General features: G+C 44.3%; 1 protein-coding gene across 1 annotated transcript in view; it reads left to right on the forward strand.

Annotated features, from left to right (window-relative positions):
* The window catches only part of LOC147225219 (NT-3 growth factor receptor-like), a 139,562-nt gene that overhangs the window by 102,260 nt on the left and 23,477 nt on the right, over positions 1-13,825 (forward strand). Inside the window, exon 13 of the mRNA XM_086163718.1 lies at positions 10,511-10,699. Within this exon, the coding sequence (XP_086019844.1) occupies positions 10,511-10,699 (189 nt within the window). The remainder of the gene's footprint in view (positions 1-10,510; positions 10,700-13,825) is intronic.

The following is a 13,825-nucleotide window of genomic DNA, read 5'->3' on the forward strand; positions in this document are numbered from 1 at the left end:
GGACTCCGCAGTCCACCTACGCCTGAAGGACAAAGGCCATTCTTTCGATGACAGCATATTCTGGCCAGAGAAGACAGATGGTTCGGGAGAGGTGTCAAAACAGAAACACCTGGATTTAACCTTGTGAAATGAGTCCGGTAGCCTATACGGAAAACCTTACGGAGGGACCTTTTGGACCTTCCAAACAACCAGGAAAGACCCCGGTAACTTCCACCTGAGCCCCAGTACATGAGTCCACTCAGTCCACTCCTTTATCTGGCTTTACCTTTTCACGTTCCAATCCAGGTAATCCCCAAAGTTGCTCTTTGTCTCCAACAAAAGACACTCCCATTAGCATACCAACCTCCTTAGACGTAGTCTCTGCATATCAACTCTTTCATTTCCATAACAACCCGCCATAAGGCCCGCCCAAAACACTAGCGCTTATATTTGGAAACTCCCCACAGGTCATTAGGACTGCAGAAGCGTCTGGGTTGAGGGCTAAAACTTCCTCAAGTGAAGAAATTCAGGTCCGGTCACCACCACAAAAAGAATTTGACAAGAACTTATCAGCTTCTCGAAATAAAATGCGCCGTCATGTGTGATGCTTTCTGACACGGTGTGTTCATTTAGGGTGTTTCCGCCTCACAGTGAGGAGGATTCTAACAGTGGGGGTTTTTCCCTGAGGGATTTTCGTGTTCACCGGGTTCCTCCCGCAGTCCAAAAACACACAGGAGACACTAAATTGCCCAGTGAATTAGAGAGTAAATGTTTGTTTCTGTATGTGGCGCTGTGATCAGAATCAGAATGACTTTATTGATCCGCAAAGGGAAATTGCTCAAATGGTACAAGATAAGAAAATGTGAAGCATCAATATATATATAAAAAAAAATTAAAATCAATATGAGAATATAAAAAATGTATAAATATAAAATGTAAAAACATAAATGGATAAAAACCAAAAAATGTAAAAGCATAAAAATATAAAAATTATAGATATATAAAAGTATAAAAATATAAATATATACAAATAAATAAAATATAATACATAAAAGTATTTACAAGATGGACTGGTGACCAGCATCTTCAGGACCCTGAATGCGGGATAAGTTGTTTCATTTATAAATGAATGAATGAATGAATGAATGAATGAATGAATGAATGAATGAATGACCCTTCCTTGTGGAACAGAATGCTTATGGCCACTGGTTATGATGGTTTGGGGAGTGAGTGTCAAACTGCCGTGTCGTGCACTTTATCACCAGACCTGCACCTCTTTTTACAACACATTCATCGGCTTGGCTGGTTCTCAAGAAGACAGCTGGTGGAGGCACTTCTCTCAGATATGATGGCCGGTGTGAAGATCCACCAGCAGGTCATTCTGCCTCAACCAGGAATGTGATGAAGACAGAGGCGGGATGAGGGCTGGAAGGGACACGAACCAATTATCTCTGAACACCAGCAGCGCTGACAGGGAAGCGCTAATAGCTTGTAACAGCTTTAACATTCATGAGGAAATAGTCATAGCGGACGCCAGGATCAGGCTCCGCCCCCTGGGAACCTGCGGCGTTAGAGAGCTCAGGGACTCTGGAGGAGATACAATACTTTACGGGAAAATAAAAACAAGACGGTGATGGATATTTTCACCGCAACTTGACAAAAGAGAATAATACGTGACATAAAAGAAGGCGGCCTCGCAGGAATCGCGTCCTGAACAGGCGGCATGTTTTCATTAGCACCTTCGGTTTCATCGCTTCCCTGAAATGGACTCGGGAGTTACTTCAGCTCCTAAGAAGAAGGGATGGAAAATTACGCAATTTAAATTGTTTGGTCCATCACAACCATGGCGCAAGGAGGGGGTCAGATGTTTGTGCTCCTCAGACAGGGTTTGAACGTGGACAGCAGAAGGCCGGCGATGCCAAGAGGGTTTTCTGGAGGCGGATGATTGGCTGAGCGGCCCAGAGGAAAGGCAGAAGCGGCAGCGGCGGCGGCAACAAGTCGCCGTCTAAAGTGGAACCAGGTCAGGAGCTCCCAGTGAAGGAAGCATCTGCAGGAACCGCAAACATCCCCGAACATCTGACCTCCGCTTTCCAGAGGATCGTCAGACCCGACGACCTCTGGCACACTTTATCTCCCCGTCCTTCACGCCCGCCCTCCTTATTTCCTCCCCCGTAACCTTGTTTCGGCGGCCGTCACCCTCCTCCCCCCTCGCTGTCAGTCACTTGCCCGGCCTCCGCGACGGCTCCTCCTGACGGATCCCCCGAACATTGCCGCCGTTTTCCGTTGCGGTTGTTGTTTTTGGATCTTTTCAAAATAAAAGGTCGCGGGTTTGATCTTGGCGGCAGTCGGGGGGGGGTTTCCATTAATAACTCGCGTGTCCTTTCCAGGTGCCCTTTAGCTGCGCCCCCATATTCTCATCTGAGCCGAGACCGGAGAGCCGAGCCAAAAACGATCGCAGACTTCCCGAAACTTAATTGCCCTTTAAACTGAGAAAAAGTATTTTTTTTAAATTAATGAACGCTGTTTAGTTATGGGATTGTGGGTAATTAAAGTCCGGATCCGCCGCCCCATAAACAGCTCTCGGCCGTATCCATTATTAACCAGAACGCGGCTCAGACCATAAATGAATAAATATATAAATAAACAACTCACAGCTGTTCGGATCGATGCGGCGTTAAAGCGTGCTGGTTCTCTGCCGAGCGCGAAGATTTCTCTCGCTTTGAATGAGGCGCCGCCCCCGAAATGTAATGAATTTATTAATTACAAGTACATATATCATCGACGGCTTAGCGAAGATGTAGTTTCGGTCGATGTAGAAGGTTAGCGCAGCGGGTTAGCGCTTCCGCCTCACAGCAGGGAAGTCGGTCCTCGGATTCCCACCGGAGGGCGGAGAAGCCTCATATGTCACGTGTGTGTGTGATGCACGAATGAGAGGGTGAATGTCTCTGTATGACATGTGGAGGAAGGAGGGAACGTATATATCTGTATTACAGTGATCCCTCGCTATAACGCGGTTTACTTTTCACGGTTTCGCTACTTCACGGATTTGCATCGTGCATTGTGTTCTGCATTCTGATTGGCTAAAAAGTCACTCCGCTTCTTCTCTACCTGTGCGTCGATAACGTTGCAGTTTAATATGTACACGTACGTAAAACAGCTCGCCAAATTTACATTACGTACGTGCAAATTCTCTTGCAATTTCGAGTTTCTCTAAAACCCATAATGTTGACAAAACGCTCTGGACCGACACAAGCACTTGCGGCAGGGCCCAAAAGGCAGCGGAAGATGCTATCTATCGCAGATAAAGTTAAACTTATGGACGTGCTAAAGGAAGGTAAAAGCAATGCGGCTGCAGGTCGGCATTACGGAATGAATGAATCTTCCGTTCGTTCCATAAAGAAGGAAGGAAAAAACATAGCAATGTACAGTAGAGTATTTAATTATAAAAAAAAATAAAGGTTTTTACTTCACGGATTTTGCCTGTCACGGGTTCTTTTTGGAACGTAACCCCCGCGAAAAACAAGGGTATACTGTACAAACATATAATCTGTATATAAAGCTGAATTGCATGTCTCTATATGACATGTAAATGAGAGGGTGAACGATTGCATCCCTCTGTATGTGGCTCTGTGGTTGCCTAGCGATGGGTTGTTTGAATCACAGCGGGGATAGGCTCCAGCAATCCAAAGTGCGGAAAAAGTGGAATAGATAATTGCAGATGATTTAATGAATATGACATGAGAGGGTGAATGATCTTTATTACATATGAATGGTTGTGCGCCTCTACATGGCAGGGGAATAAGTGAATGGCTGTGTCTTTACATAAGGCGTGAATGAGAGAGTGAATAGTTGCATGCCACGATTTGTCTATTATTCCATAAATAACAGAAATCCAAAGATTCCCTCTGAACCCTTGAACTCTTCCACCTCCTCTTCCTCTCCTTTCTCCTTCCAGGATTTTTTTTTTTTTTTTTTTTTTTTCGACTGACATCTAAGAAAACATTCTTACCGCCATCTGTGTTTCCCGCACTGCCATTTTCAGCCGTGTTTCCGTTCCTGGCCGTCAGGATGTTCAGACATCCATCTGGCGGCGCCGTCTCAGAAGAGCCTGCCCAGCTTCCTCGTTTTTTCTCGCAACCGTCTTCATCACTGTCCGGTGTTATTAGGAAACTATTATTCAGACGACCGCGTCGGAATTAATCACGGGCCTGCATTGAGGCTACCTCCAAAATACCGTTATTAAGCTTTTAGTCGTCATTCATCAAGCTGAAATAATCGACTTACGTGACAGTGTTGTCTATGTGTGTGTGTTTTCCGTATCGAGGTTAGCAGCTATGTGTGTTAATGTATGGCGGTTCCCTTGAAAATGTTGAGGTTGCTCTTTGGGAGTGAGGAGGACGGAGATGATCAGGGTCCATCAGAGGGGCGGTGCATGGTAGATCTTCTGGAGATGGAAGTCAGACGGAGATGGTTTGGACATGGACAGAGGAAGGACGGTGGAGATCTGGGTGGAAGGATGCTGAAGGTGGAGCTGCTGGGCTGGAGGTCTGGAGGAAGACCAGAGAGGATGGTTAGATGGAGGAAGTTGATCGGCTGTGGCAACGTCATCATTCGGGGAGGGGTTTTCTTCTTTGTCTTCCTCTACAGGACTGTCTCAGAAAATTAGAATATTGTGATAAGGTTCTTTATCTTCTGTGATGCAATTACAAAAACAAAAATGTCAAACATTCTGGATTCATTACAAATCAACTGAAATATTGCAAGCCTTTTATCATCTTATTATCTTATTATTATCTTCATTATCTTTATTATCTTAACCCATTGGGTCAATTGACCCTTAATATAATATGAGGGTAAATATTGCTGATTATGGCTTACATTTTAAGAAAACTCAAAAATCCTCCAAATATTAGAATATCATGAAAAAGTTTTTTTTTTTTTTTTTTTTTTTTAATTGCATTACAGAAGATAGATAACTTTATCACAATATTCTAATTTTCTGAAACAGTCCTTTATCTAACCTGCATCAACTCACAATCTGTCCTTCCATAAACCTCCTCTTTGCTCTTAATAATAATAATGATAATTCAAAATAAACGCAATATATAGATTTCAAAGAGTAGAGAAGAAAAACAATAAAAGAGACAAAGTGGTTAGAGTAAAAAAAGAAGATCGAATATAAAATAAATAAATGGATAAATAAATGAATAAATAAAAGTGACAGAGCAGTTGGTGTCAGATGGAACAGGCTGCTTTCAGCAGATGTGTTTTGCGTTTTGAGGGCTTCACCCTGGACCTCCTGCCGCCCCATGAAATCAAAGTCTTCGCGAGGTGTGTTGTAGAAGAACCCAAATGTGCCCGATCTCCAAAGCGCATAGACACTTAATGATCTCCTTCACCCTGGAGGCAGCCTGGAAGTGCACAGCACGCCGTCTGCTCGGTCCCGCCGAGAGAATTCAATTACCGTGGTGAAAAAAAAAAAAAAAAAACGATAACAGATTATAACCGGGGAAGTGACTGAATAGGGCCCTCGCTCTGCAATTTATAAGTAATGCTGAGATAAAAACTTGTGCAGTGAAGCTGCCCTGGCTCTCGGGGGGGGGGGGGGGGGGGGGGGGGGGGGATAATCCACGCACTTTACACGTTTAACAGGTTATGGATTCGTGCTGCAAGGATGTGTTTGGAAACCTCACAAGTGAGTGTCCACGGCAGGAATGAATGTTTAATCAAAACTTTAATCGACAAGTCGATCACCTGTCGGGAGCAGCGACGTGCAGTCGCGGGGAGGCGGGAGAGGCCGTCAATCTTGAGAAGAAAAACATGTAAAATGAAAAAAAAAATTTAATGGTTATATTTATCAGGGATTTGCACTATAAAGGTATTTTTCTTTTCTGTTTTACACTTTTACATGTTTTTTATTCAACGTAATTGTTTTTTATTTAACTTAGATTGTTCTATGACTTCTGACTGCTTGCATTCTCTGCCCCCTGTGTCTCAATATATCCCTGTTAAAATGTTTAAACATTCTTGCTACATCAACTACATTTCCAATGTATAGTGTTTTTTTGTCAACAACCGTATGTGTGTTACTAGTTTCTTGTGCTGAACGGCTGCTAAGAGCCACTAAGCGGGGCGCGCATGGCGGGGGGCCGCTCGCCATTCTTCTTGTGACTCCTCGGCGAAAGAAAACAGTTCCCCACCAGCCACAAACCTCGCCGCACTTCACTGGTGGGGAAAGAGCGTTAAAAACTAAGTGCATATACTTATATATTTGGTGCACGGATGGTGTGATGCGGAGGGTTAAAATGTGCGCAACTGCTAAATGATGATAAACGTCAGAATGGATTTATTCGCTCTCGCGTTCTGTCTGGCTATCCTGGTCGAGGCAGAAGGTCGCCCACATTGACATACACACATATATATATATATATACGGTATATATATATTTTAGCTTCCTCTTAGCTTATACACTAATTGGAGGTGTTGAGCCAGGAATGTGTAAAAATCCGTTTTTTAAAGACGGAAACGTACAAACAGCAGCAGACGTTCCTTCCGGAATTCTTTACATATGTCACTGACCAGCGGTTAACGTACATATCGTACATAACGCATGGTCACCTAAAGGCTACCTTCTGCACACAGATGTTTTGAAGGACTTGCGTCTGTATCTGCCAAGGCTTCCCCAGAGGTGCCAGACATATTGAGAAAAATCTAAGCATTCCCATGCATTGCAATGTAAAACTTTTTAGTGTTGGAAACTGACAGAAGTACTAATATATGTTTTCATACCAGAACAATGAGGTGGCAGAAGCTTGAAAAATGGAAATTGCTGTGCTTTGTCCCGTAGATCGGATTTCCATACGATGTATGAGTCGGTGGTAAATCCATAAGAGAAGTACTTGCAAGTCATTGCATTCTACTTTCAAGTATGTTGTTTTGGAATCGGTTTTATATTTCACATTTGAGTGAATCGTAATGTCTCGTTGCTTCCCGGAGCGACTTTTCTGTGTCTTCGCCGGAACCCGGCGAGGCGTCAAGCCAGATGTTTTATTTATCTCATTAAAAAATATGCTGCGAAATAAGCTCCAGAGTTGCTCCCATTAGAAACCGAAAAACCCAAATGGAGCCACTGCCACGCACTGTATGGAGAAAATAACAAAAAAAAAAGCAACAGATCAGCTCCTTCCCCAGGTTTAATTAGTGTTAAAAGCCTGACATCCGGTCCGATGGGGAAAATATAATCTGAAGTGGAGTGGACTGAACACAAAGCGGCCTTATCGAGCGTCTTATTGAACGGGACCTGGAACCGAAGGGGCGAAACCGGAAAACTGCTGTGAACGATGATTGAAATGGGCCTTCTCAAACACAGTTGGTCTCACAGACGCGATGGAGATCTGTAGAATCAACAAACACAATGAGCTTTTCAGAAGGAGGTATGCTCTTGAAAGGAGAGCGATGAAGGTTAGTCGCAGCAAGGCGGAATATATGTACGTAAATGAGAGTCAATTGGGTGGAACGGTGAGGCTACAGGGATTGGAGATAAAGAAGTTGGTGGATATTAAATACTTAGGGTAAACAGTCCCGAGCAATGGACAGTGTGGAAAAGGTAAAGTGTGGAAAAGGTAAAGACAGGTTCAAGAAGGTCGGAATGGGCGGAGAAAAGTGTCAGGGGTGGTACTATGAGATAGAAGACTATCAGTCTGAGGGGAAAGGAAAGGTGTACAAGACAGTGGTGAGACAAGCAATGCTGTATGCTCTAGAAACAGAGACAATGACGAAAAAACAGGAGGCAGAAGTGGAGGTCGCAGAGATGAAGATATTGAGGTTCTCTTTGGGAGTGACCAGGACGGATGGGATCAGGAATGAGTCCATCAGAGGGACGCACATTATTCGATGTTTTTGAGGGAAGGTCAGGGGCTGAGATGGTTGGGTGATGTCCAGAGGAGGAATCGTGAATATAGTTACCCCTCACTTGACGACGTCCTCGGTTAGCGTCAGCTCAGAGTTACGACAGGCGTTATGACTTTGACCAATATTCATTCAATGAAAATATCTCAAAGTTGCGACGTCAATGTGAATGCACCGAGTACAGTGGCAGCACAGTTGAGAGTGTAAGTGTACCCAAACATAGCTGGGTACAAGAAGTTGGGCTTAGGCAACTGCCAGTGCTAAGCTACAGCTAGCATCTTCTCTCCCTCAGTCATCAAGTCTAACTCGGTCACCATTACTGTATTGTAGTTTAATTAGTTACCTCCAGTTTTCTACAGTAATTTCGATACTTCGTATCCCCCGAAAATGTCAGAAAAAAGAACGGCAACCAGTACACTGCGGGTATAAGAAAGGAAAAGGTATACCAGTTTGAATTGGAAGATAATGGTATCATAAAAGACAATAGTAATAACACCAACTCTATTGTCAACATTAGGCTGAGCGAACTTGTAACTTTTCAGACAGTAGGTTGATGTTTAGGCTACGGTAGGCTAGTCTACCAATTTAGGGTCTTCAGCGAACCTGCTGGATGTATCTGGGCTTCAAAGTGTCATCATGTGAAGATGAAACACCGGATCTTCATCAAATGAAGTGATTATCTAAAGGCTCTTGGAGCTAACGCCCTTCTGCCGACTTTAAAAACACACATCTCCGTCCTCCTTCTTGAAATCAGTCCAGCTGAACAGGTGTACTTATACAGCCCGGTGTTTATTAGTCCGGTATGCCTTATCCACCGTAAGTGTGTAGGTGGTGTTGAAAGATAAAGCCACCAGCTGGCCTTCGTATCAATACCGTCTAAAATCCCTCCAGAGGCCTCGTATCACATCATGGGCATCCGATGTGGTCCGTCATCCTTTAATTAATTAGCTTATATAATCACCAAAATGGAAAAGCATGCACTGGAATCAAGGTGAAGGGCACGTGGAAAAGGAGGAGAGCCAACGTAAAGGTTTCTAGATGCGTTCAGGACCAGACGATCTACAATGTTGTACCGTTTCCGGGTGCGTTAGTCTGTAAGTTCTGCGACTGTTTTGACAGATCTGGTTGGGCACGTGAAATAATTCAGAAATACTGAAGTCCTCCCACATCCAAGCCTGTAATTTCCACTTAATACCCTTTGATGGATGAATTTTCTCCCGTCTATGTCAATATCTCTGCTGCGCTGCATATGATGTTGTTCCTTAACATTCCCTCTAAAATCCTTGTCATTCTTTGAGGCTTCTGGGCACGTCAGCTCTCCGTCACTCTCATCATCCGAATGTTGAAGCACAACAGATATAGTTTCTCCGCCAGAATGCACCGTCCCTTGTTTCCACAAACGGCAGAATCAGACAGATCGGGGTCTTGATGGAATGGATTCATTCATTTGTTGGGTATTTTTACCGTTTCTCCTGCGCTCAGAGTTCCATGAGTGCTGGTGATTGACCTTCTCACTCTTGTGGGCCATTCGGAGTCTTCACTGAACCATCTGCTTGCTTTTAGACTGCGGGAGGAACCAACGTACCTTGTACCTTTTTGTCAAAATCTTTTCGGCGTGGCAACTGGACTTGAATTTCTTCACTTGTACCTTCTTGCTGCCGACTACTGCGCCACTGTATTGCCCATGGAATTTAGGGTACCCATGGGACAAACTACTCTGGGTCTTTGGTGACCACAAGGGTACCTTTCCAGAAGTTTCCATATGTTGTGAAGATGACTTTGATGACTTCAGACGGCATTCTGTCAAGAACACAATTTGGCGGGGGGCTACTCCAAAAGATTTCTTGCTCTGGCGCAAGTGCTGTTGACTCCTTGATGAGTCTGAGCTACTCTTGAGGATGGGGTTCCACAGCAGCCATATAAAACCTTGTTGTAAGTGGTCTCCACACCTTCCCCAACACAGGGTTGCTCGATGGCGTCGTACGCGTCACTGAACAAACCCAGACACTCAAACAAGGTCACCCAAAGAGGTCAGATGATGAGCGGATCCAACATTCGTACCCATGCGTTTGGTTTCGGATGAATTGGAAGGGAAGGAACCGCTGCCTCGATCCGCTCGGTCTTGATCGGCATCAATGCGGTGGTCGAACAGAGCAGTGCCGTCTGCCTGTAGCCTTGTCGACTTCTGTGATAATTTGGGATTCGCACATGCACTCCCTTTCGTTTCTGATGCTGAATAAATCCTTTAGAAGTGGGTGATAAATTATTGTGTGCGTCGCTGTGTATCCGCATTTTACATTTGTTGTTGCGTCATTATAATCCATAATAGTACATCCACAATTGTCATGTTAAGTTGATGGATTGATGGCATGACTAATTAGTTGCTGGCTTTGCTGAATCACTTACCGGAGAATTCACTTCTGTGGTGAAATAGTGATTTACTAGCTGAGGGGCCCTGGCTGTTTGAATGATTGGGTGCCGGCTTCCTGACAGATCCTGTTAATGTTGATCGATTCTGAGGCGTAAACTAAGGCCCGACTCCGAAGCTGGCTGTATTTATAGCTGTAAAATCATCAGGTTCGGAGCGGAAAAAACAAATCCCGTCCTTGTTCTCCTTCTCCAGGTCCGGTGGCGGTGATAAGCGGCGAGGAGGACTCGGCCAGCCCCCTGCATCACGTCAACCACGGGATCATCAGCCCCTGCACGCTGGACACGGGTTCCGACACCGTGGTGATCGGCATGACCAGGATCCCGATCATCGAGAACCCGCAGTACTTCAGGCACGGGCACAACTGCAACAAACCCGCCACCTGTAAGTGAACGCAAATCCGGCGCCATTGTTTGGGTTCCGGAGGTCGATGGCGAGCGCACCGGGAACCACGCGCTGAATAAGAAAGTATATATATCGGAGCAGATAAACAGAATACGTGATGATGGATAATGGGCCGCGAGAATAAAGCGAGAAAATAATTTTTTTAGAGGGGATAAAAGTCCACAAGCTGAGATTAGATGCCAGGTACAGGCTCCTCATCTGTTTGCATAAAAGTCAAACCGCTATTACATCCCGGGCTCCAGCAGCGAGGCCGTCCAGACGGTCCTATCCATCACCCCGGCCTGCCTACGAGGCTGACTGGAATATATTTTTGGGTGAAAAACTTTGATATTGGATATTTTCCCGATGACTGAGCTGACCGGGGGCTTTTTCTCGCCTCGCTGTCTACATTGACCGGACGCGCCCGCCGAAAAGGCAGCGCGTCCAGTGTTTTCCAAAAGCGGAGTGCTTTTCACGCGAAGGAGGCCGCCGTCCGGAGTTTGATGTCCATCAACAGTTACCCCGGGTTTCACCGAGGTCCTGGAATTCACCGCGGATTCGGATGATGGAAACGACCATGAGGGCGGGCGGCGGAGAGATGTTCTCTCATAACTAAATTCATTAAATCATAAAATAGCCGGTCCACTTATCTGGCGTTTGGGGTTGCGGAGGAGCCTGTCCCCGCTGTGATTGGACGAGAGGCGGGTTTCACCCTGGACTCAGATGTTCCTCACAAGGACTCCTCAAGAGACACACAACCAGTCACTCTTTCATTCACAAGTTATATGAATTCACCCTTGTGTAGATACTTAAATAACCCATTCACCCTCTCATTCACACGACATATAAAGTGATACAAACATTCCCTCTTTCCTTCACATGTCATAAATGGACATTAAACCATTCACTCTGCCATTCGCACGTCATCTAGAGACGTCCAACCCTTCAGCCTCCTCCGACATGGACGTGCAAATGAACGCGTCTAAATCGGACACGCGACCTCTCGCAAAACAGAAATTGACCTTGCGAGGAAGACCAAAATGAAACTTTTGTCTGCAGCCAGAGACAAAAAGATTCGCCACGTATCTCTGCTGGAAGCGCCTCCCTCTGTTTCTAATCCTCTTGGAATAGGAATGTTCCTCCTCGGCCGAGATTGTTCTTCCAGCAGCCCCTCCGCCCGCTTCCTGTCTGCAATGAACAGGCGACAGCAGGGAAAATCACTTATTGCCAGTACGGCGACATAAATCTCTGCGAATCCTGTGGGAGACAATGTTCGCTCAGACATGCTTGTGCAAACACGAGCGACCCCCCCCGAACCTCCCCCTCTCGGCAGACGTGCAAACACACGTCGAAGCCACTACCAGTGGTGATGCCCATTTGCTACAAGTTGCCTTCTGTGGTAATCAGTCTCTCTAATTTTCCCCTGCAAGTTTGTAAAAAATATCAATAATGATGCATTTTCTAATTCATTTTTTTTAATAGAAAATCCAGTTTCAAATGTAATTAAAAGTAATCGTTTTATTTTTTATTTTGTTTTTTTTATTTTTTATTTAACATAAAGAATAAAATAAATATATCAATTTTATTTGGTCCATACACACATATATATATATATATATGAATATATATATACATTATACATATACATACATTTATTTTCATTTCAGATAAAAAAAGTATTTATGGAATTATTTATGTCAAATAAATTAAAAAAGGAAAAAAGTAATTAATTTGATTTAAAATGTACTTTTAGTGTGTGTGAATGTGATTCGGTGCAAAGCGGTTTGCAAACATAACAAATATCATTTCTGGTGATTCTAAGAAGTTTCTTGCAGATTTTTATCCCCGCTTTTTGCTGATCGCTATCTTGGTCTTCGTCATTGTCGGAATTGAACAACCTCAGAATTTCGTGGAAATTTCATTGGACTGATGCAATGAAGCTAATTGTTTTGGCTGCATGAAGCTCGCGAGCCCAAAAATAAATCCATAAATTAGCCGCATTATTGTTTAAGTGTGAAAAAAGTAGTGGCTTATAGTCTGGAAATTATGGTGGATAATTATGAATAAATACAGTATCATTTTGGGGATATTTTTTTTTTCGCTCGACAAGAAAACAAACATTTCACACAGTTCCTCTCTTTATATCACAACCCCCCGGTGGTGCTACCCTTTTATTTCATTTTTATTCATAAAAGGATATAATCAGGTCAAGTATTCAGCAAACCAGACCATAATGATGATTACGTGTGACTAGACGTGCGCAATGCGATATCCGCTGTTCCGACAACCCCGCAACTTTTTTTTTGTCCGGCTCGTTTCTTTGTCGCAGCCTCTCTTCGTTTCTCCTCCGCAACCAATTCCGCGATAGAAATCTTTCATCAACAAAACGCATTAAGCGGCGCTCGTTTTGCCGCGCGGCGTTTTTTCGCCGATCGCGACGAGACAAGGATGCAGAGGTCGTCCTCTTCATTTTCCAGCGCGATATGGAATATATGTTTTTTTTTTTTTAATACATCGAAGAAAGCCCGGCGATAAGTTGAGAATAGTTCCCTCGGTCATCCCGAAAACTATCCGTCGTCTAACTACACCGCAGCGATAGCGCGGCCCCCTCACCTTTGGTTGAACATTATGTTATGCTAATGTCTTATTAAAATAGTTCTGGGTCGTGCAAACTCAACACAGAGGGGACCACTATCAGCGCTAATTAACCTCCGCCTGCAAGGTGTATATTGAAGTGGCGGAGGAATAATTATACCCGTCGACATGAAAAAAAACAGTGAACTCGGCTGAACCTCCGTCTGGAGAACGCGGCTTTGTTAACGGCGAGCGACGCCAACACGCGCGTGCTTGGAGATCAACTCGTCCGACATCAAAACGACGGATTTGTAAGTCGGAGACCCGAAACTGAGCGGCGAGTGAGAGTGTGAATGGCTGTTTGTCTCCATGTGATGTGTTGATGAGAGAGTGAATTATTTAAATGAGAGGGTGAATGTTTCATATCAATAAAATGGGTGAATGAGTGAATGAATGGCCTATTTCTTGTGTGAATGGTCTATATAACGTGTGAATGAATCATCTTTTACATTTAAATGGATTTATGTGTCTACTTGATATCTAGATGTGCGA

This window comes from Fistularia commersonii, chromosome 17 (assembly GCF_037954325.1).
Source record: "Fistularia commersonii isolate RoL2024-O1a breed Wild chromosome 17, RoL_Fcom_v1.0, whole genome shotgun sequence".
Classification (NCBI taxonomy): Eukaryota; Metazoa; Chordata; class Actinopteri; order Syngnathiformes; family Fistulariidae; genus Fistularia; species Fistularia commersonii.